Below are 26,790 nucleotides of genomic sequence, written 5' to 3'. Positions count from 1 at the left end.
ATAATAATAATAATAATAATAATAACAGTTATGAAACTAATTTCCTTCAGTTAGAGCCAATCCTTGAATATCAACTACAAGCCTTGGTACTCAAGCCTAGATTTCAGTAGCTTACCTTGGTAGGCTGTTTTTCATGCTATGTTGGAAGCTACTTGACCCATGAATGTCCAGCCTTTCTTATTATGCCAGGTATATTCTATTCTGCAGCTGTTGAATACAGAAGGACAGGAAATCATTTTGCTAGCTTTGTAACACCCACTTCAAATTAAAAAATGGGGCATTTAGATACTTCCTAACTGTTTCTAGGTTGTTTACCTCAGGTTGGAGGCAAGCATGGGGACAGGATAACACTTAGAGCAAAACAGGTAACTGTTTTATTTTAATGCTATGAAGATTAGTCTTTATGGCTTTGAAATGTGCATTATTATTTTAAATGGTACTCCAACAAATATTTGTTACTTAAGTCACACATACAGTTTAGATTGTATTCCACTTAAGATAAATTTTCAGAGACACCCTAAGAAAATACACAGGCAACATTACTCTAAACTTAAAAAACAAGAAATCCATTCCTTTATCAGAAAAATCCAGCCTTCCTGCAGTTTGGGGGCCTGTGCAGGGACTGGACTCTGGTGGCACACATTGCTGAGAATCTTTTTGGTGCTTTGTGCTTGGCTTAGCAATGGATCCTCTGGCAGTCTGCATGATGGAGCACATTGCCCTGATATATGGCAGCATATACTGAGTTCCAGCAATATTAATCTGCAAGGTATTTGCATGGGCTACTTCTTCATATATTCCTGTTGTTTCTGCTGTTACATATAATCCTTTTCACTGTGGAAAAAGTCTTCTTAGTAATGGTGATGATATAATGTGTATCTAAAGCACTTCTAAGTTGTCCAGAAGGAAAGCACACAGCATTTAGTTATCTTCAGTTAAAGAAAAAATTCTGCTACATGAGAAGTCGTGCAGTTTGTGCTGTGATGTCAAATGGACAGTAATAATGTGTGGCACCATTCCCTTAAGAGCTCCTGTCTCCCTCCAGTTTCAGTTCGACCCTATGCCATAAAATTCTGCAGAGAAAGTCTTTCCCTCCAGGTTTAACTAATATAACACCAAAATCTTTAGAAGTCATAATAGGCCTAGCCACTCCCAGGGCTTTTATTCATTGTAATTAACAGAAGAATGAACAGACATTCTATTTTTTGCCCCCAGATTTTCCTAGCTATGGGCTCCAAGGCTTGGCAATTGGCCGGTGCTGTAACTGAGCCTAGCCTCAAAGGTGAACTAAAGGGAAGGCTCCTTGGAAATACAAAAACAGTAGCTGCACTCAGTCCATTTGTTTGCATTGCTTTGGTTTCCATGGTTCCATGAGACCAGTCTAAAAATGCTGCCTTTAATTAAGAAGACATGTTTAGCTTGTACCCATCCAAAGCTTAGCAACAGTGCAGTGTGGGCTGTGTTGTACTACGGAGGGCTGTAGATACAGTGCCAGAGAACAGGCTAAGCTGACACTGTTCCTTATTAATCATGAGCCTGTGGAAACACGGGCTTGGACGTGACTTTCATTAAGATACCTCATCTAAGCTAGAGGAAACCTGATCTTGTAACTTTTGTGGGTGATTATCAACATCCAATTTCTGAAGACTTATTTTTAATTTTAATGCTATGAAGATTAATCCTTATGGCTTCAAAATGTGCATTATTATTTTAAATGGTACTCCAACAGCTCTTAAGGGAATGGTGCCACACATTATTACTGTCCATTTGACATCACAGCACAAACTGCACGACTTCTCATGTAGCAGAATTTTTTCTTTAACTGAAGATAACTAAATGCTGTGTGCTTTCCTTCTGGACAACTTAGAAGTGCTTTAGATACACATTATACCATCACCATTACTAAGAAGACTTTTTCCACAGTGAAAAGGATTATATGTAACAGCAGAAACAACAGGAATATATGAAGAAGTAGCCCATGCAAATACCTTGCAGATTAATATTGCTGGAACTCAGTATATGCTGCCATATATCAGGGCAATGTGCTCCAGGCATCCATTATGCTGGAGGCTGGAATATACTGAATAGATACACTGCACATGCCCAGAATATCTCTTGTGTGGTAGGAGAAGGACCAGAGCACCTGACTATTTTGTTGGGGTTTTTTTGCCCTCTTCCCCAGTGTATTCAAGAGATTTCATACACATTTATAGAAATGCTGCCCTTTGTATTGGTGGGGATGGAACATGGAACTACACATCCACAAAGCACGAAGGAGGGAGACAGAACACCAAGATCCATTCCTTGTATTCTGTGCCCCCAAAGGGCAGCTTGGCAGTCGATGCATAAACCGTTTCACCAAGCCCTGAACATCTTTATGCCTTTGGGTTTATTTGATTAGGCAGCATGCAGTCAAGTCATATGCATATCAGAAGGCAAAAGAAACTACATCTAATGTACAGTTTATAATACAATTTGAGACACTGTTAGGTGGTGATCAATATAGTGCATAATGGCACATTGAGTCTGTCTGACAGTAAAAGTTATTTAAACTAATTAACACAGTCCATCAAGCTGATCTAGCTGGGTCAAATGAAGGGATCAGAAGAGATTTCAGCTGCTTGCTCATTGGATTTAGCAGGAGTACAATTTAGTGTTGAATCACAAATAGCATATATTTTTTTCTCTTTTGGCACAGGTATGGGCCACCAGCTCAAATGAATGTTCATCTGAAAGGTCGTGACCTCCTTACTCTACAGAACTACACAGCAGATGAGCTGAAGTATTTACTGTGGATGGCCTCAGATTTGAAACAAAGGATAAAGCACAAAGGAGAGGTAAAATGCTTTAACTGTCATTGAGGTCACTCAGATGTTGAAATAAATATTGTTCTGAAGAGTATTGGGAATGAGCCATTCAGCTGTCTTCTCCTAAACAACATCACCTGAGCTCTTAAATACTGTAAATCTTGTGACAAAAATCAAAGAGCCTTCCTGTAAAATGTTCAGAGATACTCTTTAAACACTTCAGAGGACTTTACAAGTAAAAAGATTAAACAGCTTTGCTCACAGCGCTACCTCTCTGTGCTTGGCTAACCCCATCCACTGACACATGATGTACATGCAGCACTAAATGCAGGACATGGAAGACACTTCCCTGCATGGTATTAAATGACTGTCAGAGTTCTCCTTAACACTAACTCAATTTCAGTGCCAAAATGCAGTTGCTTTTTCCTCCTAGAATGACTTCTTTCCACTGCTAATAAGTACCTTGAAGGTCAAGAGAATAAAGCAATGGTTAAAAAAACACCTGTGTAACTTTTCTAATGCTGAATTAAAATGTGAAAGTATTTCACACTGTAAAGCGTACAATGACTATAAAATTGAAATGCCTTCTATTTCAATTTTTAAATGCCTTTTTCAAAATTGAAATGCCTTCTATTTTCATGTTCCAGTATTTGCCTTTGATGCAAGGAAAATCTTTGGCCATGATTTTCGAGAAGAGAAGCACAAGAACAAGATTATCTGCAGAAACAGGTAGGTCTGAGCAATGGCACAGTCAGATTTTGTATGAAATTGTATACTGTATGTACTGAAAGACTGCATATTTTTTTATTTAGCCATTTGTACTCAGAAGAAACCTGAAGTTTCAAATCAAAAATAGGAAAAAAAATGGTAGTTGATTGTGTTTCGCCTTGCATAGTAATGTCACAAGCACATCACTTTGGTCACTGAAATTTTACGAGATCATTCCAAAACATGATAGATCAGAAATAAAGTAACAGGTAGAAGTATGCATTTGTGGAGTAAGCTCCTAGTTGTACTGGCAAGATGCACGTTTCCTAACATCTATTTTAGTAAGCTTTACAAATTTAATTCTGTGCAAGATCTAATAAATATTTTTCTAATGTATTATGCATTACTGCTGTCACATTTCAGAGTATGTGTTCAGGCTGGGAATGATAGTAATGCCTTGATATAAATTAGGGGAAAAGAATTTAACATGATTACCTACAGGGCAGGAAAACTTGATGGAGAGTCCAGGGTATTAGCCCAATAAGATTAGGCACCAGAACATTATTCTTTTAGGATACAGTCCTGCAAACACTGAAACACATACATATCTCTATTTACATGGTAGTTATTCTGAAGTCAGTGGAACTGCTGAAATAAATCATGTGCTTGCATGTTAGTAAGGAATAACCATGAATTTGTAACACATCAAGGAAGGAGAAGCTTGCCCTTCTCACATTTAAGTTGACTCAGCATCCTTTAGGCAGGCTTCTTCCTAGTGAAGGGACAGGAAACTTGTTGAGTTTCTTGTAAACATTTCTTGTAAACACCTTGTAAACATTTCTTTACAAGGTGTAAGGGAGAAGGTAAAAATAATGGAAGAAAGGAGAAGATGTGTTAACTGCAAGCACTTCTGAATCTACCTTTGTATCCTCTGGCACAGCCATTTGCCTGCTGATCCTGCTCTTTATGTAGACTTCTTGTTGCTTTCTGTTTTTTTCATATAAGGAGGACTTATCAGTGGGTTTCTCTTGTGAGTTCCCTCTCTGTGAAGACCACCCACCTTTTAATTTTGGAGTTTTTAGTCCAGTTTCTAGTTGCCTGCCATACTGGTACATGGACAGGTAATGACAACTTCTCTGAATCTGTTTATCCTTCATACTTCTGTGTTCAGATGGAAGCACTATTTAGTCCTTTGCTTTTGAAGGCTTATGGAGGAGGGAAGCTCAGGAAAGTTCAAATGAATTAACTTCAGGATGGGAGTTAATGCACACAAATTCATCCAAGAGGGATTAAACTCCAGTGAAATAAACCCAATTTATTTCTGAGTGAGGGCTTCCACAAGGGAGTTTAATGCATTTAATGCAATTCTGTGCATTAACTTCACACCTTCAGTTAATTGGTCTTAAGTCCCTTAGGCCTAAGACTTTGTTTGAAAGGCAGACAACTTTTTTCTGTCCATGGAAACCCCATACATTTCAGCTGCTTTTTAGCATACATAACTTCTCCCTTGGAATTTCTAACTCAAAACAAATGTGGGGTCACATGTGTTCCTTTTAGCTAAATAAGCTAATTTAATAACAGTTTTCAGTGAAAGTGGACATTGAAGTGGATTGGATTGTTTATCTATAAAATACCTTAGTCATCTCAAATAGCATTTTCCACTAGTTGCACCTTCAGTATCTTGAAAGAGGTCACTTGTGGGACAAGGTTCTGGTGATGAGATTAATCTAAACAAACTTTGCAACTCTCGGGAACAACTAGATGAAAATGGGTTTCATTATAAAGGAGTAGAGACTTTGTCCCTGCTCATGGCAGGGGGGCTGGAACTAGATGATCTTTAAGGTCCCTTCCAACCCAAACCATTCTATGATTCTATGACTTGGAAAGCACTGATTACAAAATCTGCTCTGTGCAGTGTCTGGGGGTTTGTTGCCATGTATTAACACCAGGGAAGTCTTTTCAGAAGTGCTGCTGTCCCTATTCCTATAAAGAACACCATTATTGAAAAATAAATACACAGAATCACAGAATGGCCAAGGTTGGAAGGGACCTCTGGAGATCACCTGGTCCAGCCCCCCTGCTCAAGTAGGGTTATCTACAGCCAGTTGCCCAGGACCATGTCCAGAAGGCTTTTGAGTAGTTCCAAGGATGGAGACTCCATTACCTTCTGGGGCAACCTATGACAGTGCTCAATCACCCTTTCAGTAAAAACAGCTTTCCTGACATTCAGAGGGAACCTCCTGTGTTTCAGTTTGTGTCCATTGCACCACTGAAAAGCTCCTGGCTCTGTTCTCTTTACACCCTCTGTTCATGTATCTATATACATTAGTAAGATTCCCTCTTGAGCCTTCTCTTCTCTAGGCTGTGCAGTCCCAGCTCTCTCAGCCTTTCCTTATCTAAAAGATGCTTCAGTCCTTTAGTTTACTGACTCTCTGCAATGTGTCTATGTCTCTCTCATACTGAGGAGCTCGGAACAGGACACTCCAGGTATGGCCTCACCAATGCTGAATTAAGGGGAAGGATCACCTCCCTCCACCTGCTGGTAATACTTTATCTAGTGCAGCTCAGGATACCTTTCGCCACCTTTCCCAGAAAGGCACCTTGCTGGCTCATGTTCAACTTGGTGTCCACTGGGACTCCCAGGTCCTTTTCTGCCAAGCTGCTTCCCAGCTGGGTTGCCCCCATCATGTACTGGTGCATGGGGTTGTTCTTCCTCAGATGCAGGACTTTGCACTTCTCTTGCTGAGCTTCATGGTGTTCCTGTCAACCTGTTTCTTCAGCCCATCGAGGTCCCTCTGGGTGGCAGCACAGCCCTCTGGTGTATACACTCATCCCAGTTTGGTGTCATCAGTAAACTTGCTGAGAGCACACTCTGCCCCATCATACAGAAGATTAATGAAGATGTTAAACAGGACTGGACCCACTATTACCTGGGCTACGCCTCTAGTCACTGGCCTCCAACTAGACTTTGCACCACTGATCACCACCCTCTGGGTCTGGCCATTCAGCCAGTTCTTAACCCACCTACTGTCTGCTCATCCAGCCCATACTCCACAGCTTCTCTATGAGGATCTTATGGGAGACAGTGTCAAGGGCCTTAATGAAGTCCAGGTAGACAATACTCATGGCTCTACCTCATCTACCAGGCCAGTCATTTCGTCATAGAAGTTTATCAAGTTGGTCAAGCATGACTTCCTCTTGGTGAAGCCATGCTGATTATGCCTGATCATTTTCTTGTCCTTAATCTACCTGGAAATGGTGTCCAGGATTAGCTGCTCCATGGACTTGCGAGGAATTGAGACAAGGCTGATTGGACTGTAATTCTCTGGGTCTTCCTTCTTGCCTTTCTTGTATATAGTGGTGACATTTGCTTTCCTCCAGTCTTTAAGCACTTCTCCCAGTCGCCAAGATTGATCAAAGATTATCCAAACATTAATTTATAATGCATTGTAAGAGAACAGTTGATGTTTGTGACTTTCCCAACATACGATGCCTCTAAACTGTTTTATTCTGATAACGTTGCAACCGTACTGAATAATGTACAGCTCCTTGTGGTGTAATTCATTGCCCCTTCACTCTCTTGAACAAATATAATCTTGTCCTAATGCATATTTCTGAAACCTATATTATTTTACCATTTCTAAAAGTCGTAGTGGTGTTGTAAGTTTAATGAAGAACTACAAGTAACTTCCATAGGGTATTGGCAACGTAAATCCAGTTTTGTGGAGCCTACTAGATTTATTGCTATCACTGGCTATTATATGGGAAAATGTGACACCTCTGCTATTGTGCTGGAAAATGTCATCTGTTTGCAGTTAGAATCCCATACCCATTCTGCATAAAATCTTGCATACTTTTTGAAAACAAAGGTATTCCACATGGTCATATATTACTTGTAAAATAAACATCCTCAGGCATGGCATAAAGGTGAATGCCCTGTTTTTCTTATAGCTTTGATGTAAAATATTCTGATTGTCAATGTTGCTCTTAAAATATACAGCTGCAGTTACATTTTAGTGAACAAGTCATAAATAAATCCAACCATTTCACCGATGCTGAATGCAGACAATATGTCACGGGGTAGAAATGGAGAGGAAACAACACAGGCAGAAAAGCTCTGTATACCTTCTTTCATTGTGCACTGGAATATACAAGGTCTTAACAGCTTTACAGAGGTTCACTGCCACTGGCTTTAGCAGAATTACTCCCAACTTACTCCTTTTACATGGTGGGGTGAGAGGAACATGACATCCATGTCTGAAGGCTACTACATACAGTCACAGAAATAATTGTGTCACTTCATATGTTCTAATGTAGTGGGGATGGTATTACATGGCAGGAATATAGAGTCTGGGTTTTTTTTGTTGGAATGGCTAGTATTATTTAGCTTGGCCACATTACAGAGGAGGCAAGAGTACTGTTTTAGCTTTCTCTCCAGTTAGAGGGATAGCTTTAAAAAATTGCTTATCAGTTTTTAGGTTTCTACTTTAGGAATATTCCTGTAATTGCTGTCTAGGAGAGTTCTTCGTTATCAGTCTAAACTGAAAAATGCTTTCTAGATTGTAAGTCCTGGCAGGCAGTGAGGAAACTAACGAATCCAAATCCAGATTTCTTGAAATACAAAAAAATTACTTCCTTTGAGTTTGAGAAGCTGGCTGTGTATGTCTCCTGGTGACAGCGGGACAGCCCCACAATTGTGTATTCAATGTGTGAACTAGAGGATTCACTCTGGCCCACCTACTTACCCAGTGTAGCTGGGACAGGCTGGGGTGGAGATTTAACCTGTGTCTGTACAGGCACCAGCGCTTGTGTCCTATGTGAAAGAGTTTGCGTAAGTGGGCTCAATAATGTACCACAGCCTGAGGCATAAAACTGTCCATTTTTGAAAACTAACAGGAATGAGAAGTGTGGACATGAGATAATAATCTGTTGTGGCTCTGCAGTATAAACATTTAACACAGTTTGTTGAAGATACCAGGATTCATATAAACACTTAGCATGTGGCTTTGGATATGACCAGCTTGTGACAACAGAGAGGATTAGATCTTCCAGTTTAACACAGCACTCCAGTGTGTGCTTATTTGATGAATTGGTGCCTGCATTTCTTCAAATGTCGTATTTTTTTTCTTTCTACTAGTCGTTTGGATGAAAGAACCTGAAGCAAAGATTCTGTCTCTGCAACTATATACAAAGCCAGAGCACAGAGCTCCTGTATTTCCAGATGGAAAGTTTTGGATGGAAATATGTTCCCAGGCCCTGCACAGATGGCCAGTTCACAAGCAGAAAGCCCAACACATTAGGACTCTGCTATGTACACAGACTCCAGGTGGTAGCTCTGACTGGGCTGCCTGACGTTTGGCAATTCTGAATAAATGGCCAGAATCCTCTTTTTCTACCTGACCATCATTTATAGAAAACAGAACATGTCCCTGGGAGCCTGCCCGGGCTGTGAGACATCTACCAAAGTGTATGCATTTAGAAGCCTAAAATGCAGAGCTGTTGTGTGTAACTTACGGGGATAAATCACTGACATAATTGTATATTACTTTGGAAAAAAACCCAACAAAACCACAGGAAACTGGACAGGAAAACTTACTACAAATGACATTTCATCCTTGACATCTTGACTTTAAAACTTGCATTGAATAGATGGGCTATAATGTCTAGGCAGCTGTTTGCCTACACATTCCTGTAAATACAGTGCTTGTGTCTGAGCGGCAAAGAGGAGGTGAAAGTATATGAGGAAACATAAACATTTTTCCTGCCCTAATAGAAGAATGCTTCTGAATTACCAAGGAAGGAGGACAAAGCAACCAGCAAACGTGGAGTGCTTTTCTAACAGCAAAAAGTCATAGTAGAATAAGTGATGCTTCATTCTTAAAAGTTTGCTGTGTTTGACTCTAATCTTGTTGAGATTTGGAGCAATCCTTAGTGAAGACAAAGGCAAAGTAAAATCAGGCCCATTCAATAAAGTGAGTACACGCTGGCTGGATGGAGCAGAGATTTGCCCTTCAGGTGGGGTCTGGAGCGTCATTATTTTTAATCAGCCTTTTAAGGACATTGAGGCAGTCAAAAGGTAATGATTTGCCAGTATTATTTTTATTTATTGCGTTTTATACTCTAAGACTGGCTGAACTGATGCAAGTGGAAGACCTTACCTCAACCCTGCTGCCCACATGGGATGGAAGTAAATAAGGGCTGCTCTGTGTTAGGGGCCCAGTTGTGGGACCCAGGCCTGCCGCCTGAACCTAGTTGCTCGGTTTTATATGTGAAAGGTTTCAGTGTTCACTCCTGGTTTAAGATATTTTTTTTAAAGAGAGCTGTGGGATCAACTTTTTAATCTTTGACGGGCCTGTACAAACATCATGTTGAAGCTGCAGTCCTGGAGATGTCTGCAGTGCCATCTAACGGCTACAACCAGCTCAAACAGCTTTTAACCTTTTTCCTTTCCTTTCCTTTCCTTTCCTTTCCTTTCCTTTCCTTTCCTTTCCTTTCCTTTCCTTTCTTTCCTTTTCCCTTTTTTAAAAAAAACAAAACCAAAAACAACACGAAATTTGTTAGCACCTCCAAGAGGTCACAGTTTGGTAGAGAAGGGAGGTCTCTACTCTTCTGTGCTGTATGCAACCATTTTTTTCCTGGCAATAAAAATAAGATGGGCTTCCTTCTAGATTTTTGCCACAATAAGGGGCTCGCTCGCCCTCAGTGTTGTCTCAACAATGTTGGTTTGTCCACACCAAGATTCTCTGGAAATTTCCTCCATCATGGATATCAGTGACAGGGGAAGATCTCCCAGACTATTTCTCTACTAGAAGGGAGTTGTTCTTATGTGTAAAATCTGCCCCAGTGCCCAGAAAATGCCTTACAGGGTTACCTACAGCCCAGTTCAAATCCTGCCAGTTGTAGGACCCCATGTCCTGTGCTAGGCTTGTGCTAAATCAGGTGCTACAGTTCATAAGCAGCCTCTCTCAGGCCCCATCCTCCCAATATGTGGCCACGATGGACTTGACACTGACCTTCAGTGGAGGGAAGCTTTAGGCTTAAATGAAGCAAAGACAGGGAGGTTCAAGTGCTGGTGAAAAGAAGCTGTTTTCCTCCCTGTCTGTGTCTGCTCGTTGCTTGGAATAGCTTTCTAGTGGTGGGGCAACGGAAATAAGGCAGGACAGAACCTGAGAGTTGCCCTTAGCATGTAATTTGTCTTTATCCAAAATATTACACAAACACCTTCTAAGTTCCCCAAAGTGTTTCACATTCTAAAGTGATGCTCAGGGCTTTCCAGGGTTTCCTGTTCAGGAATGGCTTTCATTCTTCAGACCTGATCCATCAAGTTCCTTAGCTTGCCTTGTAAATTCCTAACTATTGCAGGGTAGAGGGGTGCTGGCAGTGCCCAAGATCTTTCCTTTTCTCTATGTCACATTTTAACTTTTAAGGCACTTGGTAATTTTTTACCAAGCTCAAGTTTGTTACAGAGTTTGAAGAGACTTAGGGCTTTCTATCTGAGTGACTGTACTTGAAGCTTCTTGTAAGGATATGGAATTACACCTAGTGACTCAGATGGCCCTTCTAGGATGCTAAGTCCCTTGAAGTAGAAATTCAGCATGATGAATGGATTACCTGGCTCTTAACAGGGAGCCACAGTGATGCTTTTGGCAATATGTAGCCTTGCAGGTTGAGTGACTGTTCCTGTGAACACAGATCAGAACTTGTGCCTAAGGATTTCAGCAAAGCATCATATTTGAGTGGTTTTATTCCAAAATACATTTGCTTGTGTCTTGTGTGTCAGACTTTAAGTGTTTGAAACATTTGGATGCCCTGCTGAGTTTTACTTTTGTTGCTTGAAATACATTTTACATGGAGAAGATTTTGAACCTTGGCTGTAAATATGAGATGCTGGTGTCTAATTTATTTTTTTGTCTGTTCTCACTGTAGGATTTGCTCTCCTTGGAGGACATCCTTCCTTCCTCACAACACAAGACATACATCTGGGTACTAATGAGAGTCTCACAGATACAGCCAGGTTGGTAAAATGTCACTTGATTGATCACTGTGTATTTGTAATTGATCAGAATTTTGGAAGCTAATATATTCTTTCTGGAAAATGTCAGAAGGCACTACAAATTTCTTAACTACTTAGAGATCAGCTCACAGAATCTGTAGTTCAGTATGCCATCATCCCATCCACTCTAGATCTCCAAGATGTCTCGCAATGAGAAATATTTTTATCAAATTTGGCATATAGAGTGTTAATGAGAGCGACAGTCACACAAATGGAAACATTTTATGAACCTCAGTAGTACAGCTCCACTGATGAGAGCACGTGTATTCGAACAAGACTAGAACCTTCTGGTTCTGTTGCACCTCATGGAGTTAGAAGTACAGCTGACTGGCAAATGAAAAAGCAAAGGCTTCATTTATCCTGGTTAGGCCAGCTGCTGGTGGGCCTTAGCCCACCTGCAATGACAGGGTGACACCGAAGGCCACTCTGATTCCCCTATTTCAGCAGCACCAAACTTGACCAACAATTTGCAGCCAGTTTCTGGTTTCCTGTGTGCTCCTCCACAGCTGTACCCACTGTCAGGACTGCTGTGGAGGCTGGGCTATGACACTGTTCTCTTACTGGCAGCCTTAGAAGATCTTAATCCTGCCCAGTCCCACGTGCATGCAGGGATGGGTAGCTATCAGCCTGTCCCCATTGCCATAGCAAGCAAGAACTGAACTCAAGGTTTTTCTCCGGTGGATTCTCTCTGATGTTGCAGAAAGTAGGCAGAACATGAGGTTATCTTTTGAAGGTGCTGTTGCCGTTTTTCATAGCATTCCATGTATTAAAGACTCATCCAGCCTCAGTATTGTGCTGCTTTCTAGGCAGCCCTTTTGCAGCCTGAGGTCGATTCAGTCAGGCTTAGCTGTTAGTAGTGTCTGAAAGGTCCTCTTTGTTCTGGTGAGATATGCAGTTCATCAGGTTCAATTCAAAATATGCAATCAGCCAGCTGAGGTTCTGTTGCCTCTGCTCTGTGCTACAGTTTTCACAGTCAGTGGGAGAGGTTGGTTGAGAACTATGTTGCTGTTCTCTCTGTGATGAAATCCAAGACAATGTAAGAAAAAGGCCAAACATTTGAACACTTTAAATTTTCCTTTCTTCTTCGTTTTAACTACTGAAGTGGAAGATATATGGGTGTTGGTAGTAGAAAGTAAAGATTTCAGTTTCTTGAGGCTTGGAAGTACTTAGCTCTTATTCCCCGCTAGATACGTATCTCTGCCAGATTCAAAGCAAGCTGCAACAATAGTGCTTCAACAAAAGTATGTCCCACTGCCTTGCTTTAGTAACTACAAGTTTAAAAGATTAAAAAATAATCTAAACTTTGGGCCTATAAAGGGAACAGATTAATCTGAGACTTAACAGTCAAGTCTGAGGTACAGTAGGCCACTGTGTCCAGTTCAGCAGAGCTCATACACTGCCATAGGATTCAAATAAATCCCCTGAAAATAAATGTTTCATCCATCATGGGACATAGTCCCAGTTTAAGCAGGACAGCTATAGCTTCATCAAAGTGTGCCATTTAAATGCTTCAGGGCACATGCATCCCTGCTACAACGCTACTGGCATAAGAGATGGAGGATTTTTCAAGTCAAATATACATAGCTGTGGTGGTTGGGGTGGATTCACCCTTTTTGCTTATACCTTGCAGCCAAACACAGCCTGCTCTATCGCCCTGCCCCCCCCTCACCCAGGGAGTAGGGGAGAGAATTGGAAGGAAAAGGGCAAGGAAACTCACGGGTTAAGATAAAAACTATTTAACTAATTAAAATGATGATGATAACAACAGTGATAACAGAATATACAGTTGAATGATGCACAGTGCAATTGCTCACCACCTGCTGACCAATGCCCAGCCTGTGCCAGACAGCGATCCTGGAGCCAAGAGAGTCCCAAAGCCAAAACCCTGGAAGAGCAAGCCCAAGCGATCCTTGAGAGAATACCCCCGTCTTCCGGTCAACCCTGACACGATGTGATATGATCTGGAATATTTCACTGGCACATCCAAATGCCAGTTTTGGGTTTTGCTATTCACTGCGCTTCTCCGTCCCAGTCCTAATGCAGCTGTGAACCAACCAAACATGGTTGGTTGAGCTCCAGCAACAACTAATAACACCAGTACTGTTATCAACATTCCTCTCATAACAAGTTCTGCTGAAACTAAAACACAGCTACTCTAACTACTGAGAAGAAAATTAACTCTATCCTAGCAAAACCAGGACAATAGCTTACTATGTCATCTTAAAGGTGAATGGGAAACATATCAAAGGTAAATCCCCCACAATGATATAGGTAAGTATTATTCTGCAGGCATCTTACCTTTTCTTCCATTCTCACTGGACCACAGTAAGCAGAGAGCCTCTTGGCTGAGAAGGGGGAGGAGGAGAGGATGCTGACAGAGGGCACAGTAGGAGGGAGATGAGAAGCTGGTGCTGAGAAACTGGGGCTGAAGAGACAGAACCTGATACGCTCCACCAGCATGCCAGGCTGGAAGGACAAAGTTCAACTATTCAATCAGCTTAAAGGAATTGAAATTGAGAAGGGATGGGCTACAGAACAATGGGAAATGAATGAAAAAGTGCAGAGGTGTCACATTTGGGAAGAAGTGACTTCAGGCTCCAAGACAAAATGTTGTGGAAAGATTGGAGTGCCACCGAAGGTGGCAGGTGAAGCCAAAGGAAGGGTTGATTTACTAGGGGCAATGTGAAATTGAATTGTGGCACTTGTGAATGGGAAGAGAAGGACAAATGGTGAGTCTTCAGAGCAGTATGTCAGGGTGCCATGTGGGCTGGTAGCTCTGTGGGGACTAGGGAGGTCCAGGTGCCAGAAGCTCCCCCTGTGTCAGGCAGGGCAGGGCAGGGTCTTGTCAGCTGGCACCTGTCCCCCTGCCCCCAGCCAGGGAACAGGGCAGCCAGGAGGCAGCTGGGACAGCCGCAAACCAGGGCATCGGGCATCTCTGTGGGGATGGGAGTGGGCCAAGGCCAGGCTGGGACATCCGCCCACAGGTCAGGATCAGCATGGGCATAGTTACAAAGCAGCAAGAGATGTGACTCCCAAGAGAAGAGAATTGGCCTTGATGGAGGCTCCCTGCAGTGCTGTCTGGGAGCCTCCTCTCCCCCCTGACATCAAGTGATGAGAGGTAGCCCTCAGCTGCACTGTTGCAAAGTTGGCTCTGAGCCCCAGCAGCCAAACCTCCCAGAAGGGTAGGGATGGGACGAGGGCCCTTACACCGTGCTCCCCTGCCATAACCTCTCTGAGCACCATCCCACCAGATGTGCAGGACTGTCGTTGGAGGCTCACTGCCATTCAGATACCAACCCCTCAGCAAACGCAGGTGTGTTCTGATACACAAACAGACATGCCATGTATAGGCTGGTTTTAATTTCTTTTTCATCCCAAATGGGATAGTAAAGGGCCATTAAATCTTTTGTTCACAGTCCTTTGAATGACCTTTGTTTGCACAAGCAGAAGGGAAAAAGAAAGACAGTAAGCCACAAGAAATAAGGTAAAAAGTAGAAGCAGGCAAATCTTCCAGCCATTCTGGAGGAGTCTCCATCCCGTGGAGAAAGCTCCCACAATATCCACTTCCCATGCACTTCCCATCCCACTTCTCAGCCCCCCGTTTCCCTGTCACTGCTTGCTCGTCCAGGTCAAGTCCCTCTTAATGACACTGATCTGGGGATTTTGCTCCTCTGCTGAGTCACAAGCACTTGCCTGCTACAGGGGAGTGAGGACTTTCCCAAGTCCTTACAGAGCCCCATGTGCTCTGCTTGACTCCTGCTCTCATTAGCAGAATTATTATTGACTTTGCATAATCAAGGCTGAGCAGTTTACCCAAAAGAACAACCTGAGTGTTAATTCCTTGTGAATGAAGGATAACATGCCAACCTCATTCAGTTAGTGTAAGAATAAAAAAAGAATGCCTGTAGCAGACCCAGAGGGTATTTCAAATATTTACAGCCATGTGTCTAGGGCTCTGAATGCCTTCGAAGTACTTGAGGATGAGACTTAAAGCAAAAAGGGCATAGCTCTATAAAAGTCCCAGTTTTTATTAGAACTGCTGCAGGTAAGGGTTGAAAGCATTTCTGCTGTGAACATATTTTTAGTGACTTATTACCTGCTCATAATGCAGTTCTTCCATGCTTCACAGGACATTTACATTTACACTGACACAGTAGCAAAAAGTTACCACCCGTTAAGGAGCTCTAAGTCTTTCAGTGCTGTTTAGCATGTCTGATATATTATGTGACATGAAATATAAGTACTGTATCTGTACTTTCCACTGTAGAGCAATTCCATTGTGCACTGCTGTGTCTCAGTGGCCAGAAAGTTCAGTGGCAGCACTGAAGAACCCATGGGATGGTTTTACCAGGCCACTGGCGTTATTAGGGGATGAATCTCTGCATCTGTGGGGAACGGGTTTACTTCTCACTGGTTACTGAGAACACATGCAGCTGTGAGACTGTGAATGGCAATGAACTAATCTTGTCAGAAATTTAAACCTTTTGAATGGATACATACTTCCAAAACAAAAACAAAACTACCTTGGATAGCAATATTCTACAGACATGGGTCAAGTTCTTCTCTCCCTATAAACTCACTGGGCTAGCCCTTGGCTAGCAGCCAACACAGCTGTTCACCCACTTCCCCCCCACCCCAGGGGATAGGGGAGAGGATTGGTGGGCAGGGATAAGGAGTCTTGTAGGTTGAGATAAGAATAATTTAATAATAGAAATAAAAGAAAACTTAAAATAATACTAATATTAAAATAGTAGTGATAATGATAACAGTAACAAAGAGATACAAATCAGAGATACACAGTTGCAGTTGGTGAGCAGTTGCATACTGACCAAGCCCGGCCCGTTCCCAGATAACGATCCCGGAGGAGCGACAATCCCGAACCGAAACTGCAATCCCGGAAGAGCCAGAGCCCAAACAAAAGCCAGAGAGAGACAAAAGAGGAAGAGACCCTCACTAATATACTGGACATGGTGTGATATGATATGGAATATCCCATTGACATATCTAGATGCCAATTAGCTTATTAATTTAAATATTCCTCACCCCCTTGGATCCTGTGCTTGTAGACTAACAGAACACGAAGTCCTTCACTTCCAGTGACATAAATGCAAACACTGGTGTGTTATCAGTGTCTCTCCTATAACAAGTCCCAGGCTGAAAGCAAAACACAGCACTATTCTAACTACTAAAAGGAAACCCAGCTCTTTTCCTGCTAAAAACCAGGACACCAAAATATATGTGAATGCCCCATTTTCAAATTCCGAGATCAGCCACACCAAAAAGGGATACTGATATTTGTGTTTAATTTTTGATTCTTCAGAGGATTCACTCGAGTAAAAATTTACAGTTTTTCTCTGTAGAAATAAAGTTATTTTGAAAAGAGAGATATGCAGCATTCCAAAACACTCATATATTTCCAAGCTCTGGGATTTTGAAGTTTATAGGCTCACCATCTTGCAAAAAGAATGAAAAGAGAAAAAGACCTTGTAGTTGGTGATAACATAGGAACCTTAAGTGAAAGGTCACCTGATGAGCCTGTGCTTACTCCCCCTCACCTTCCAGAACATCACCTTTACTAAGTCTCTTATCTAGCCAGGTCTTTTCTCCTATGCAATCCCAGCCTTACATGGTTTCTTTTAAATTGATTTGATTACAGGAGACTGTAATCTCATCTCTTCAGATGAGGTATATAACATGGTTTCTTTTAAATTGATTTGATTACAGAAGACTTCATCTCTTCAGATGAGGTTTTGTTTTTTTTTTCTGAGTTCAATTTGGTTTTGTTTTCACAAAGAATAAATCCAGTTTCCACCTGGGTTTCCTACTGTAAAATATGACGTCTAGAAATGCTGGCAGGACTGTCTGATGTCTTGCTGATAAGTGTTTAATAAGTCTAGTATCTACTTTCAACAGATTAAGGAGGAAAATCCAGCAGTTTTCACTAGTTGATAATTGATTATGTCTGAATTTCTTCTAGTGACATACCATGTAAAGGAGCCATCTTCTTTAAATTCTTCATCAGTCATATATCATGTCGGGTAGGAATCAGCTGTCCTAACTTCCTAAAAAAAGTCTAATAAAAATAGGAAATTTCCCAGTGTAATTTCCTCTTTTCCTTGATGGGTAGGACTGGCTATGCCTTGTTTAGTGTGGACACCTGTTAGATGGCTAACAAAAGGGACCACGCATCCCATCCCTGATGACTAGCTCAGAACAGAACAGGTTTTCCACAGTCATGTGCTTCAAGGTAGAATAAACACACACATACACACACAGAAAAAGAAACTCATAAGCTAGGAAGACACAAACAGCAACTGTTCCAATACCCTTCAATCAGTAAATACCTTGTTTGGTTCCTCCTTTTCACTTGTAGCTGCTATTGGCAGTCTTTTCTTCAGAGAGAGCTCTACAGGGAATCTTGTAACATTTTATAAGAGTTTTGCTTATGTGAGGAATGTCTGGTGTCAGTAAAAAATATTTGTTACTGACTTCATCAGGAGATTTGTCTGTGTAAAGACCATGGCATTAACAGCCCTCTTTCCACAAGAGGAGGTACCAGAATTCTTCATGGCTAATCAGGAAGATAGACACTGCAAGGATTTTTCATACTCTTCTATTCAGTTTCATCCTTTTGTTTTAAGGTCCTATTAGAGATAACATGAAAACACACAAAATGCTACTTCAAAGTCAGGCTTCAGGGCCTGATTAAAACACAGACACAGAGGGATGCAGAGCTCAAATCCATATTTAATTTATCTAAAGAATTCAGAGCATACCGAGTGTACTGGGCTAATCCACTGCGCTAATCTCTGAGTCTTTCACACTTTGGCAAATGAGGTTAAGGCCAGAGTGGTACCGTGACTCCTGCACGCCCCTAAGCACATACCGAGTTTCAAATTTGGGCATTGCTTTAAGGCTGACACCATGTGTGTCAATATGCAGGTGCGTAGGCAGGAGAAAGAACAGGCTGGTGGTGTTGGCCTCCAGTTTCTGTGTTCGTTAAGATCAGTAAATAAGAGTAAATAATTGTGGTAATCTAAGACAGATCTGTATTCCTAATCCTCACAAAGATCACACTACTATAGAATCATAGAATGGTCTGGGTTGGAAGGGACCTTAAAGATCATCTAGTTCCAACCCCACTGCCACGAGCAGGGACACCTTCCACTAGACCAGGTTGCTCAAAGCCTCATCCAGCCTGGCCTTAAACCTCTCAAGCCTGTCAAGGTCCCTCTGGATGGCATCCCTTCCCTCCAGCATGTCAACCTCACCAGACAACTTGGTGTAATCAGCAAACTTGCTACACAGAGACACTGTACTATTCAGTCAATGCTACATTTGTTCTTTGCTAAAAGACTCAAGAAATCTTATACTTTATCTCTTCTGATGTTATCAAATTCTTCAAATGTTACAGTTTCACGCCATCTCTTATCTTAGTTCAGATACCTCAACATTTATTGACGTTACATCTGTAGCTACAAACGCTAAAGAGAAGAAAACATAAAATACAGCAGCAGTTTTCATTTACTTACCGTAGCTTGTTAATAAGTAAAAGTGCTTATTTATTAGCAGCTTGTTAAATGTCTGCATTTAAGTGTGTTATGCAGACATGATAAATTATTCACATAGCTGAAAAAAATTGATTCATTACCACTTCTCATTAATATTTATGTGTTGCACGCTGGAGGGTGCAACAGGGATATATTTATTATGTTTGACTTGGATATTTTCTGCCATCCTCTAGGGTGCTGTCCAGCATGACAAATGCAATCTTGGCTCGAGTTTATAAGCATAACGATCTGAACCTAATGACGAAAGAAGCCACGATCCCAATAATCAATGGATTGTCCGATTTATACCATCCTCTCCAGATTTTAGCTGATTACCTAACTCTTCAGGTAACAATCTAATCCCTGATCAATAACAGGTGTTTTTGGTAAGTCTTGATCTGAGTAAATATTTGGGGAAGTCAGGTTCAAAATCATTTATTCCTTGGTTTTTCTAAGTGGTAATTACATGGCACTTGTTATTTAAAGAGATCTTCATCCAGCAATATAATTAAGGATCTGTTTAATTTAAAACAATTACCTAGTCCTGTCAGATGTAGTGGGACTGAAGTTAAGCATAAAATTAAGTACTTCGTTGGAATTAGGCTGCAATTCAAAAAATGTGCAGTGGGCTTTACACATTAAGATAAAGGTGAGATGTTGGCTCAACCAAAGCCAGTGGAACTTTTTTCACTGACTTAAAAAAACTCAGTAGCTCACTCTTGATTCCTCCCTAAACTATGAGCAGTTTAAAAGGAATTACTGTCCATAGATTAGGAAACTGGTTGGACAAATTTGTTTTGAAAAGCCAGCTAATGATACCAGTGCAAACATCTAGTGTTCAGCACTTAAACCTATTTAAACTTTGCTCACATCAAAGAATAGTTAAAGAAGATCATATTTTGTAGTTTAATCTAATTAAATAGTTGATTTGACAGCAGGATAACATTTTACACACAGCATACCAGATGTTTATCTGTGAATAGAAGGAGTATGCTCTTTTACAATCAATCGAGGAACCGGCTTATAAAAAAGATTATTATACTGCAGTGCTGGTTGACAACTATGATAAACTCCCCTGACCTTGTTTACTTTCTGAATGAATAAAAATCACACTGCTTGAAAAAGGGAGGGCAGAATAATGTCCTGATTCATTCAGCTGTGTTTCTCAGCTGTTGAAGACTTTGCTATGGGACATTCAGTATGTGGAAGAGATCTAGTGAGACTAATATTAAATTATCCATGCCTTAAACTTTAAATACTGAAAGACTCCTATGTTTAGTGAAAATTACATTTTCCATACTCTGATCAATATTTTTTGTACAATTTTCAATACTTAAAGTGAAGACACCAGAAAAAATTGGTGAACTTGAGACTAAAATGCTTCACATACCTCAGAATAAGGTACATTTGTGAGATCACATTAGACCAACCACAATGAACTGTTTGAATTATGAAAGACAGTAAGATGCAATGAGTTCATCATCAATCATTAAACGTCATAATTCCATCTAAACACTGCGTGCAGCTGTGAACCAGGTGAACCTTATGGTTGTTTTGCGGGGGATTCTGTCTTGCAAACATTTCAGTTACTAACGTATCTTATCACTTGTGAATAGCAGGCTTCAGGAATAATCTGTGACTCACAACTATTGATATCTCTGCCCCTAAATCTAGTTTTATCCAGGCCACTGACTGCGGCACCAAAGTTCAGAGCACTGGTGCCCTGTACTCCATCTCCCGTCAATGAAGAGAGCCTGCTGAGCATCTAGGTCACCCTCTAGAGATCCACTGATCTGAGAGGAAAACCTACGGAGATGAGCAGAATGAGCACCCCCTCTGTTGATCATCCTCTGCTCTTCCTCCACTATGTCCTTGTATAGGGCAGCCATGGTGAAAGCTCCAGGTGAACATGAGCCCACAGGTTGGACTTTTCCTTGGTTTGAATACCTAGGGCAGCAGCAACAGCAGGTGGATGTCCTTGTTGCATCAAGCACTGGGGAGGACATCTTTGCAAAGGGTGTCCTTGCCCATTTTACATAAGGAGAAAACAGAACCATGACAGTTGGTGCTCAAACAAAAGAAACATTTAACGTGGAGAGATATGACAAAGTGGGCACTTACAGGGATCTACAGTAATGCCTTAGCTTTTGGACAGCCGTGGAAGCTTTTTAAAATGTACAACACTTTCCCAGTCAGCTTGATAAGCAGAGCACTGTTTCCTCCAACCATGCCCATCTCTCGCCAAGTCTTTCCAGCACGTTCCCTTAGCCCAGAGTTTGTCAGGAGGTCTTTAGAGGGCAGCTGGGTGGCCGCCCCACCTTGCCAAGGGCATGCTGCACCACTGGTTTGTGACCAACTTTCCATTTTTGCTTTCTCACCCAGAAGGGAGGGACAGGCAGGGGGCACCTCTTGGCAGCGCGCTGTGGGTGTTGGCACTGTGGGCTCTTTGCCTTTCTAACTTACTAACTGTCTGCTGCCTTTTTTTCTCTCTGCACTGTACACTGAGGTGGAGAAGACTGGTCTTACAGCCAGTAGCATGTAATAAAATGGCAATTTAATCATACAATGAACTTTACCAGGTCACAGAAGTAGGATTAACACTTGAAGAAGTGTAAGCCACAGGGTCGAGATGTTATTTACCGCAATCAAACTTCTCATGGGATTTTCGGCAGGGTAAAAAGATGTTGTCTGAGTATTGCCTGCAAGAAGATTAATATAAAGATATTGAATAGTACCACTGGTTCTTTAAAAGAGGTGAAAGTTTATCTATAACATTTGGACTGCTTTGCTGCAATACAAAGGCAATTTATTTAATTTCTACATACATGCAAACTACAATAGTGGCACAGACTGCTAGCCTTACATTTAAATGTAACTACAGATTTTGTGCAGCTTATTTCTCTTTAAAAATATCTCTTCCTTATCTCTGTAAATATTTTCCTGCCTGGACCTGCTCCTCCCTGCTGTCAGTACATACCCAAAATGTACTTTTTTTTTCCCTCTTCTTTTTTCTCCTGTTGCGTTTGCCAGCGGAGCAAATGCACGCTGGTCATCTTCATGCTTAGCACATTTTTATTCTTCCATTTTCTAAATCCTATTAATTTTATCATGTGCCTTCTTGAGTCCTCTCAAGCACTTTCTCTTCAGTCTGAAACTACCTAATTTCCTGGTTTGTTTTGTCAGAACATCTTCTTGCTTGTGGCGTCTGAATCCCTTTTCACAGGTGCATTTTAGTGGGGTTATTTTAGTGTAGTCTGTTGCATTCCCCAAACAATGTGGCTGCTTTATTTTCAGGGCTGTCAGTTCTTGTTCTGTATCCAGGGTGTTCTTGTCAGATCACAAAATGTGCTCCTGTCATGAATACTGGAGTGAGATTCTTCAGGTTCAACATCCTCTTTCCCAGTGCCTTCTTCCTGAGCAACCTGTAGCCCCTCACAAGTTTGACATCTAAGCTGGTTCTGCCCTTTAATACTGTGGTCAGGATTAATGAGATGTTTTTCTTAGCATACGTGCTACCCTCTTTCTTAAAAGTTGGGTTGAGCTGAGCTTGCTCTTGAGTTATATCCCACTACAAATGGTTGTAAAAATTATGCAACCTGATTTTGAGGGTTTGGGGATTTGGCCTTTAAAGACTATGTGTTTGTGTGCTGGTACTGTGCATGTGCAGAGCCACTTTACTCCTCTGTCTGTCCTGAAGGCATGTAACAGCCACTTGCTGAGTCCACTGGGTGCCTCTGTCTCCTGGGCAGAAGCTGTGGCTCACAACTTCTGCTCCGCAAAGCTTGGCTGGAGGGCAGCATCACACAATTTGTATTCTGGGGACAACCCTGAGTATCGACCTTGATTCAATTGATACTGATGTCACTGGCCAAATCAGCTGACTTGTAGTTGACCGCAGGACTGCCAGACTGGTAATTAGAGTGGATCCATACGCCACTGGCTTTTTATGTCACTGCTCTGAAGGGAAATAAATTTCTTTTTCAGAAGGAAATGTTTGGCGTAAGAAATACATCAGTGATTCCTTTTTAAATAGTGTAACAAATTACAGTGTTGCCCAGCTTGAAGAGGGCTGCCATATATTCTCAATCTCTCCTTGATGTGTGATCCAAAGAGTTCAAATTATTATAGTCTTAAAATTCATCACCATCATTGTCATCATCATTATTCTAACAATTAGAAATCCCAACTAAGATCTGGACTGATTCTTTAGGTTATAATGGTTGAATGACCATGACAAAAAACAGTGTGGGAATAAGAAAGATAACTGCATCTGCCTTCAGCTCAGTTTGAGAGCTGGTAGATCCAGGTTTGCCCAGTTTCTCATTTACTGGGTTGCACTGTCTCTCAAAGGGCTAAAGCTTTGACTAGTCCCCTGGTTTCCATTTTAAATTTTGACAGATTATTGATTCATTACTCAAAAGCTTGCTTTAATTGAGGACTGTTATGACTGCTGTGGTCAAACATTTCAGAAGTGATCTATAATGGTGTCAGAGTTTCAGCCTAGCTGGAAGCAAGTCCAGGCAGAGACAGACACAAATGTCCCTAATTAGTGAAACCAATCTTCTTTGAACATACAACAGTGCTTAATCACTGAGCATGCTTATTTTTTCCCAGGGTTTGATGCACTGATACACTGCAACCATGGCTAAGAACAGAATGAAACACTGTAAAAGCAGCATGAGTGTGAGAAAGTTGACTGTAAAATTGACAATTATTTAGCAGGAATTTTTCATGACAATAGCAAAGCCAAGTTTTGTGGCACTACAGCAGCAATCACTAGTGTGCCAAAGAGGCATTCATAAGGGAAAAGGGCTCTATGCTTTCTAAATATGTTATTTTTTTTAAATTTATCTATTACTAGGTGTATAAATATTTTAAAGTCAGGTTCCAAATGTAAAGAGAAACTTCAGAACACCCAAGCAGTTAAAAAGCCTACATCAATATGGCAGAGTCTGGAAAAACTGACGAGGGATGTGAGGGGAAAAATATCTCCAGACGCTCAGGTGATCAGCATGTATTGTAACGGTTCGGGTTTAACCTGGAGTGTTACCATCGTGGCAGCACACGTTTAGCAGGATTTTCTCAATGCAGTTGTATAAGCATATACTATAAAACAGGAAAAAAAAAAGTCTCATATCTCATATACAGTATCTTTCATAGTGCCTCAAAGCTTTCTGGTTCTGACCAACACAATCATCTCCTCTTTCCTGGAGGCTGAGGATGCATATGTATAAGCAGTACAGTCACTGTCATAGTGCGCTGGCTTCAGATGAAGAGGTTTGTGTTGCAGCAGCAGTGTACCAGTGGCAGTGTACCAGTGGCAGCAGCAGTGTACCAATGGCAGCGTAAAGCTTAGCACAGGATAAAATAGGCTCCACTAGCACACACAGAGCTTGATTCTGCCTTGTCTATAACATCCTCCATTAGCTAAACATCTTCATTAAGATGAGCTCAGCTATGTCCACTCCATACAGTAGTCTCTCCAGATGTGGCTTTGCAATTTGCAGTGCATATTGAGGGTCATTATGCAGACACCTCCAGTCCTTTGTATTTTATCTGTAACAGCTAGTAGCTTGGGAAAACAGAGAAAAGTATTTAGTATGCACTGTGCTTCTTTTAATGCAGAGCAGCAGCTGGTAATAAGGTGGAAGTTATTTAACATAGCAGTATATTTGTGACTCACTAGTCTGTGCTTTGAGCATTACAGGCTGTGATGTCTATTTTTAAACGTAAGATCAAAAGAACTCAGGGCTGTCTCATTTGCTCCTGGCTGTGGGTTCATGTCTCAACTGTCACTAAGCCCTAGCTGGAAACAAACCCTTAAATAAATGCTTTAGTTTGGCCTTCTTCTAGGAGCACCATTGCTAGGAGATGTGGAAGGACTTTGAAAGATCCTTAGAGACCTGCAGAGCTGTTATGCTGAAATAACTTCCGTGTTCACAAAGTCCTGATTTGCTCTCCTGTAAATGCCCTTGCATCAAACCTCTGCCAATGAGCCTGCTGTTAACAAACTTCAACCAAAAAAGCAATAGTTCTACAATACCATAGTTTTAGCCCTTAAACTGTAGGCAACCTAGGACTCCATTAGGTTTAGATTTCAACAGCATTTTAATGTAATCCAGTATTTCAAATGCTACTATTTTTGACTCAAAATTGTGGTCACTGGCAGAAATGCCAATAACTTTGTTCTGGAACAACTTCACAACTATTTGTTTAGGAGGAGCTGCTGTCAGGAGAGGAGGGGTAGTCCCAGTCCTTTTCCTTTTCCATCTTTTGGCATCTTTTCTGCAACTGCCTGCAAGGTTGCCAGTTAGTACAGCTCCACAATGTGGATGCTTATCCTCTCTGACAAGCATTGAATCATGTCACACACAAAGTGTTGAAACACTGTCTGGCTTCCAGCTGCTACAATACAATTGTAGCATGGCCCAGTTTTGAACTAAGAATAAAAGAGTCTACATCATGTCTTTTGTCTTTTGAGTCATGAAGTGGAGTTGCTAAAGGGCCTCAAGTTATCCTGCTCTGAAAATATGAAACTCCTGCTACTCTTTTTGCTCCTTAGGCCTTATCTGTTGGTGGCTGAGGGCCAGAGTAGCTGCACATGTACAGACTGCAAGTGCCATCAGGCAAAGCTACGGTTAACGCTGTAACGCTGTTGCTGTTGTAAGTTTGGGTAACCCACACTTTAAAAAACCACTGTACTCTTTGGCTGTACATCGGAGAGCAAACCCTGCAGGCCATGAGTTGCACAGCTGCTTTCAAAGTATGGATCTTCGCTGTCCTGTACAGCTGTGATGATTAAAATGCATTCCAAGTGCATGGCCACTGCCATGGCCTCAGGGAACATTGTGTAGAGACAGCCAAGCCAGAGCAAACCCGAACAGGGATATATTCACAGTTTGGGGGGAAGCTAGAAGGAATGCTATCCTAGGCATCAGGACTGCCTCTAAATGAAGAATGGCATATGTGTCAATGTGTCCTTTACTGGAGAAAGCTGCAGCACTCGGGTCTTCATGTAAGACATGAAGGGCTTTCCCTCCCTCACCATCTTGTAGCTGCAGTAAGTTCAATTAAAGGTAGGGTTCCATGCATTTGAATGTACACAGCCTTCTTTGCACAAGACCCACCTGATCAATCCCTCCTACCTAGGCCAGCAGCTTGTTTAGCTCGCCTGGAACATAACCCCAGGGCTGTCTAATTCATCTGGCAGGAGCACTATGGCGGGCTGAACGGGCTCACTATCACCTGGATCGGGGATGGAAACAACGTCCTCCACTCCATCATGACGAGTGCTGCAAAGCTGGGAATGCACCTGCGTATTGCAACTCCCAAGGTAAGAAAACCTTGGGAGTAAGGAAGGCAAACTGCTCATTCCTGTCTCAGCCACTTGAATACTTCCCAAGGGCCTCAGCTAGTGGTGCCTACATGTATCGAGTGCCAGCTTTCAGAACCCAAATTCAGAATCCTGATTCAGTTATTTTGATGCAAAGCAGGAGTAATGCTACTGAGTCCAACTTCAGAAGGCTGAGGGGAATTTGTGACAGCAGTATGAATCACAGAGGATAATAATTCAATTTGAGAAGGCGTTACAAAATCATCCAATGCACTTTCCCCCCAAAAAGAAATTTTTAAGTTTTTTCAGACTGATGGAAGGGGGGGACCTTGACAGGCT

The 26,790-nt window shown here is 41.6% G+C and overlaps 1 protein-coding gene across 1 annotated transcript; it reads left to right on the top strand.

Annotated features, from left to right (window-relative positions):
* Positions 1–2,705: 2,705 nt before the first annotated feature.
* On the top strand, positions 2,706–26,451 carry OTC (ornithine transcarbamylase; the record flags this gene model as incomplete). The annotated part of the gene is made up of 5 exons (XM_010175312.2): positions 2,706–2,837; positions 3,455–3,536; positions 11,442–11,529; positions 19,313–19,466; positions 26,329–26,451. Coding segments are annotated over exons 1-5 (567 nt in total), but the record flags the coding sequence as incomplete, so codon positions are not given.
* Between the last annotated feature and the right edge of the window lie 339 nt (positions 26,452–26,790).

This window comes from Antrostomus carolinensis, unplaced genomic scaffold (genome assembly GCF_000700745.2).
Source record: "Antrostomus carolinensis isolate BGI_N321 unplaced genomic scaffold, ASM70074v2 scaffold10359, whole genome shotgun sequence".
NCBI classification, from domain to species: Eukaryota; Metazoa; Chordata; class Aves; order Caprimulgiformes; family Caprimulgidae; genus Antrostomus; species Antrostomus carolinensis.
This window is presented reverse-complemented; position numbering and strand designations above follow the sequence as displayed.